At 48.1% G+C, this 6,620-nt stretch overlaps 1 protein-coding gene across 1 annotated transcript; it reads left to right on the plus strand.

Moving 5' to 3' along the window:
• Positions 1–553: 553 nt before the first annotated feature.
• Positions 554–3,419, plus strand: ZCCHC3 (zinc finger CCHC-type containing 3). The gene has a single exon (XM_004370482.2). It carries the CDS (start codon positions 732–734, stop codon positions 1,935–1,937), a length of 1,206 nt encoding a protein of 401 aa, XP_004370539.1. The 5' UTR covers positions 554–731; the 3' UTR covers positions 1,938–3,419.
• Positions 3,420–6,620: the final 3,201 nt, after the last annotated feature.

The following is a 6,620-nucleotide window of genomic DNA, read 5'->3' on the forward strand; positions in this document are numbered from 1 at the left end:
ATACGTTATAATTGTCATCACCAATACGACGGAAATTTTAGAAAAATAAAAATGCGTTACGACTTACTTGGAAATGTACCAAAAAATAAAGGCTGATGAATGAATAGCAATATGGGTAGATTTGTGATAAGATATAGTAAACTTTCGATGATAAAAAATTAAAATAATATCAAGTTTATGGTAACGCGTTCCCTGTAAAATTCTTTCAACTTTTCTGTTTGAAAATGTTCATCTCTAACACTGGAAAAAAATAATGCATTATATTATACTTTAGGGGAGGGAGACAAGTTTTGTTTTAATAGAAAGAAAAAACAAAATGGGCGAGATCTTCTTCAACTCTGTCCCGCCTTTGGGCTGTGGGCCGTTAGCAATGCTGCTTGAATGAACTCATCGAGGACCGCTTGCGAAATAACAAATCCTCGAGCGCGAGGCCTGAGGCTGCCAAATCCGCGCAGGGGAAAGGGACGCGCCTCCAAGATCCCCATCCCGCTTCCGTGCAGAGGAGGTGGGGTTGGAGCGAGCGCAGAAGGAAACGTGGCTCAGCCGTTACGAGGGGGCTCAAGGCGGGCTCTGGCCAATATGCGCCTCATGTAAATACCTTTGGAGGGGCGGGGGAGAGAAGCGTCGAATTTCAAAAAAAAACAAACCCCCCACAGTCCCGGCGGGCGGGCGCGCGCGATGGGCGCTCTTAGGCTGCGGGAGCGAGTGGAGGATGCTGGGAAGGAGGTAAAATGGCCACCGGCGGCGGCACGGAGGAGGAGAAGAAGCGGGGGCGGCCGCAGCTCCTGCCCCCGGCGCGGCCTGCTGCCCGGAGCGAAGAGCCGGAGGGCGGCCGCGAGAAGCTGGGCTGGGCCCAGGTGGTGAAGAACCTGGCCGAGAAGAAGGGCGAGTTCCGCGAGTCGCGACCACCGCGGCGGGAGGAAGAAAGCAGCGAAGGCGCACTCGGCGCCCCGGCGGGCTTGGCAGCACCAGGCTTCGGTGACTTCCCCCCAGCTGGCCGCGGGGACCCGAAGGGCCGTCGGAAAGATCCTGCCGGCGAGGCAGCGGACCCTCGCAAGAAGAAAGGCACAGCAGAGGCGAGCAGGAGAAAGAAGGCCGAGACGGCGGCCATGGCGGCCCCGGCCAGACCCGGCACGGCCGAGGACGCGGCCGAGCGGCCCCACCAGGACGAGCAGGCGGCCGGGGCGGGTCCCGCGGCGGGCCAAGGCAAGGGTCGCTTCCTCGTGCGTATCTGCTTCCAGGGTGACGAGGGCGCCTGCCCGACCCGGGACTTCGTGGTGGGCGCGCTCATTTTGCGTTCCATTGGCATGGACCCGAGCGACATCTACGCGGTCATCCAGATCCCGGGCAGCCGTGAGTTCGACGTGAGCTTCCGCTCGGCGGAGAAGCTGGCACTGTTCCTACGAGTCTACGAGGAGAAGCGCGAGCAGGAGGACTGCTGGGAGAACTTTGTGGTGCTGGGGCGGAGCAAGTCCAGCTTGAAGACGCTCTTCATCCTCTTCCGGAATGAGACGGTGGACGTGGAGGACATCGTGACCTGGCTCAAGCGCCACTGCGATGTCCTGGCCGTGCCCGTGAAAGTGACCGACAGGTTTGGGATCTGGACCGGGGAGTACAAATGCGAGATCGAGCTGCGCCAGGGGGAGGGCGGGATCAGGCACTTGCCGGGGGCCTTCTTCCTGGGGGCCGAGAGGGGATACAGTTGGTACAAGGGGCAGCCCAAGACGTGCTTTAAATGTGGTTCCCGGACCCACATGAGTGGCAGTTGCACGCAGGACAGGTGCTTCAGGTGCGGGGAGGAGGGGCACCTGAGCCCTTACTGCCGGAAGGGCATCGTGTGTAATCTCTGTGGCAAGCGAGGACACGCTTTTGCCCAGTGCCCCAAAGCAGTTCACAATTCCGTGGCAGCTCAGCTCACCGGCGTGGCCGGTCACTGAACACCCGCCAGCCTGCTAGCTGCCGGGGTGTGCACACAGCCAGCTTACCCCTCTTAAGTGCCAAAACTTTTTTTTAAACCATTTTTTTATCATTTTTGAAGGACATCTTTTTAAAACCTGCAAGAGACATCTCTTTGCCTTCTTAAGCCGAGTTTACTCCATTTCAGCCTTTTCTGAATTGGTGACCCGCATCAGTAATTGACTGCCGAGAACTGTAATGTGCAGATATATCACCCTTCCCTTGTTTTAAATTTTGGTTTTGTTTTTATATTTGATTTTTTTTTTTTTTTTTAAATAACTTCAACTCCTCACCCCATACCATGTCTTCTCCCCGGATTGTCACCCTTTGGGCTGCCTTGCTCATCTTTATGCCCCAGCACTGTGTATGGGGCCCAGCACGTGGTAGGCATTCCATCAGTGTTTGTTGAGTTGAAAACAATGTCGGCTGTGGCTTCTATCAGGATGTCTACCTTTTGCAGCTCTTCCCCTCCCATTTTAATTTGCTGCTTCTAATCTGTGTGGTCTGAGAATTTGTGAAACCAGTGTTGTTAGAAGTGTATGTAAATCTGATTCAATAAGCTCTGAATGGTGGGCAGGGGCCTCTCTTACGGCGAAAAATGCATGGAGTTTATGACAGCCCTTTCAGCGGTTCAGAAGCCATTTTTTATAGAATCATGGACTCTAGAATTTTCATGCTGGTAAGAATCTGAGGGTTGGTTTAGACCAATCCCCTGGTTTTCCAGCAGGTGAAACAGAGGCCCAGAGAGGTTAAGTGACTGGGTCAAAATCACATCGCTGTCAGGTTCCAGAGCTGAGCCTAGAGTAGAGTTCCCTGACCCCAAGCCCGGTGCTCATCCCACTACCTCTCACACTTCACAACATTTTTTCCTTGTCACTTGAGGGCCCAGAATGGTGAGCCCAGAGGAATGCCGAGAAATCATCTGGGGGAGTGGCGCAGAGAGAGAAAGGTTAGCAGGGACTCCTGAAAACGGGAGATAGGAGAAGGGTCAAGGAACATACTCCAGGGTGTACTCGTTAACGTAGGGTACCACGTTTGGAATAAAGTTTGCCAGGTCCTTTGAGAACCTTACCCTTCCTTCCCCATTCAGTGCCATTAATGAGAAATGGGTGCTCCCAAGTAAGGAAACCTAGCAAAGGTTTACATTTGCACCTTAGCCTCATAGCTAAGAACCCCAGAGAAGCAGCTAGCTTGAGCTCATCTGCAACCCCCTGACTCTCAGGAGAAAGGCAGTTTTAACCCGGAATTATAAGTGAGTTAACGTTAAAATGTACCTGCAAAATATGCCAAGCAAGAAGGCATGGGTTAACTGTTAATCAAGTTAAAGTAGAAAGGATAGTACACTGCTTTTCTCTTAGTTTTTGTCCTTTGCTTTATGTTTTGCTATTTCTTTGTGGCTTAGAATGTAAAATCGATTGTTAAAAGTTTGGTTCTGAATAAATATTTATCTTTTGTATTGCTAATACTGCTGCTCTATTTCCTTTCAAAGTGTTAGATGAACATCTCGCCCTCCCTGCCAAATCTTTGCAGGACCTGCCAGCCTGCCCACAAATGAGTAGTGAGACCTAGTTCAATCTGGACTTCTACACACCATTTGTTTACCCTGCAAATAGGTCTCCCGCCAACACTTAACACCTACCTTGTTTCGCCAGTTCCTCTGGAATGTTGCTTTAATCCAAAGCATCACAATCACCTAAGACACTTTTAAAACTGAAGTTTTAAGCCTAACCCAGCCCCAGGGAATCAGAATCACTATGTTTAGTAAGGCACCCTAAAAAATTCTGATGGGCAGCCAGGTTTGAGACCCCGGTTGTGAATGGTACTAAAATAAATAAAACTGGTTCTGCTCCCAGGAAAATGACAAACCGGTTGGAAGGGGGAGATAAGATGCTAGCCACATATCTTCAAGTTATTGTAAGTGCCATGAATGGAGTGGAAAGTATTCTTAGGTTTAGAAAAATAACTATCCCAGTGCTAACAGGAAGCGAGAAGGGGGATCCAGGAAACTTTCCAGAAAGCTGACCCACTCCTCCCAGTCCGCCCCAGAGATTGGGCCCTATTCAGCAGGCAGAAAAAGGTCAAGGTTCTTGACTCCATCTAGTGTCCTGCAAACCCCAGACACAACCCTCTGAAGGATTTTCCAGCTCTGAGATGTTCAGATGATCTGTTCCTAAGAATTAAGGTTCCCAGTGTATTTATTCTCTAATTCAGTGATTTGAGGCTATTTCCAGAGCTGATCCAGTGGAGTTGTAGCCTGGTGGGAGTCATCTCAGCCCCTCCTTCCTGTCTTTCACAACAACCAGACCTTACCCGGCTCACCCCTTTGCTCCTTCCTCCCTTCCCCCCACGCCTCTCTTCCTCTCCTCATCTGCCTGCGGTCTCCCTCCCCCTTACCAGGCTGGAGGCCTAAGGCTGGGGAGAAAGCTTGCATTCACTATGCTCCCCGCCCCCTCCTCAAAGCCGGCGCTGTGCCAGGGAGCCTTCCCAGTAGGAACCTTCTCTCTCCTTCCCCTCCCCCTGCCGGCTCTCCTGGTGTGAACAGAGGAAGAAACTACTTCCCTGCCCTGCCCCCACAGGATCCGCTCCAGGGCCAGGCTGCCTGGCAGTGCAGGGAATGAATCCTGGCTGCGGTGGGACAAGCCTCCCCCAGCTTCCTCCTAATCAGACAGCCCCCAAATTGCAATTCCTCCCTGTTTATGGGCTTCAGGGGAGTGTGCAGATCCCCAGACTGGGGCTAACATGCAGGCGGACGTTCAGTTTTCAACAAATAATAGGGACCATTATGAGCAAAACACTGCATATACTCATAAACAAGACAGCTCACTCGGGGTGAGAGATACAGGTAAATAACACGCAGGCAATTTTCTAAATCATACAAAGTATTTTAAGATATTCTGGAAAAAAAATTCAAAGAGTACAGAATCATCTGAAGTAGAGGTTTCCTAGAAGAAATGATGTTTGAGACGTGCAAAATGAGAAAGAGGCAGACAAAGAGGGAAGAAAGATCCAGGCAGCAAAAACAGTCTGTAGGAAGATCAGAGTCATAGGAAGATGTGGGTGGGGAAAAAGGCCAAGAGGAGGTAACACAGGGCTTGCTGGCTTTATTTAAGAGGCTTGATTTTTTGTCCTAAATTAAGAGCCTCCAGTCTGGCCTCCTATATTCCATTCATTCATTCATTCACTCAATACATGTACATTAAGCATCAACTCTATATAGGCTCTTTCTAGGCATTGGAATAGAGCAGAGCAAAACAGTCAAGTCTCCTAGAACTCAAATTCTAGAGTCACATATATATATACACACACACATTATATATATACATAATTTACAAATGTGGAATCAAATTTGTGTTAAAAATAGTTGTTTTATTTCAAGAGGAGCCCTGGTGGCACAGTGGTTAAGAGCTCAGCTGTTAACCAAAAGATTGGCAGTTTGAATTCACCAGCCACTCCTTGGAAACCCTATGGGGCAGTTCTGCTCTGTCCTATAGGGTCGCTATAAGTCGGAATCGACCCAGTGGAAACTGGTTTTTTCTCATCCGAGAATTTAAAATTCCTGACCCAAAATTAATCCTGCCAGTGATTTTTTTTTTCCTCTCACCCAAATTGCTAATCTTTTCTTTCGTGTTCAAAGAGCAGACAATAACAAAATCTTAACTTGTGATTTAATGAAAAAGATTCTAGGCTTCTTTAAATTTCTAGAGGTCTCAGGGCTGCAGATGAATGGAGGACCAAAGCTTCTAGAAAGTTACCTTTTATTTTTTTCTAAACTCTATTCATTTTGTTGTTGTTGAGAATATACACAGCAAAACATACACCGGTTCAATCATTTCTACATGTACAATTCAGCGACATTGATTACATTCGTCGAGTTGTGTAATCATTCTCACCCTCATTTTCTGAGTCGTTCCTCCCTCATTAAACTCACTGCCCCTAATGTTCCTATCTAATCTTTTGAGTTGCTGTTGTCAATTTGATTCCATATAGGTAGTTCTTAAAAGAGCATAATGCTCAAGGCAGACGTTTTTTACTAGTTAAGCTAAACTATTGTTTGGTTTTAAGATGACTTCAGGGGATATTTTTGGTTTAAGGTTTAAAGATTATCTCAGGACAGTAGTTTCAGGGGTTGATCCACCCTCTATGACTCAAGAAAGTCTAGGGTCCATGAGAATTTGAAATTCTGTTCTGCATTTCCCCCTTTTGATCAGGATTCTTCTACGGAATCTTTGATCAAAATGTTCAGTAATGGTAGCCGGGCACTATCCAGTTCATCTGGTCTCATGGCAAAGGAGACAGTTGTTCACAGAGGCAATTAGCCACACATTCCATATCCTCCTATTCCTGACTATCTTTCCTCCTCTGTTGGTCCAGGTGAATAGAGACCAATTGTATCCTGGATGGCCAGTTGCAAGCTTTTAAGACCCCAGGCACTATGCAATGAACTAGGAGGTAGAACAGAAGCACTAAACACGTTATTAGGCCAATTAACTGGGATATTCCATGAAACCATGACCCTAAACCGCCAAACCAAGGAACCAAATCCCATGAGGTATTTAGTTGTACCTAAGCAGCCTCAGCAGCCACTCTTGTTGTTATTGTAAATATATCTATCACACAACTTTTGCCAATTCAACTTTTTACAGGTGTACAACTCATTGACAGCA

The sequence above is a fragment of the Trichechus manatus genome, unplaced genomic scaffold (genome assembly GCF_000243295.1).
Source record: "Trichechus manatus latirostris isolate Lorelei unplaced genomic scaffold, TriManLat1.0 scaffold00008, whole genome shotgun sequence".
Classification (NCBI taxonomy): Eukaryota; Metazoa; Chordata; class Mammalia; order Sirenia; family Trichechidae; genus Trichechus; species Trichechus manatus.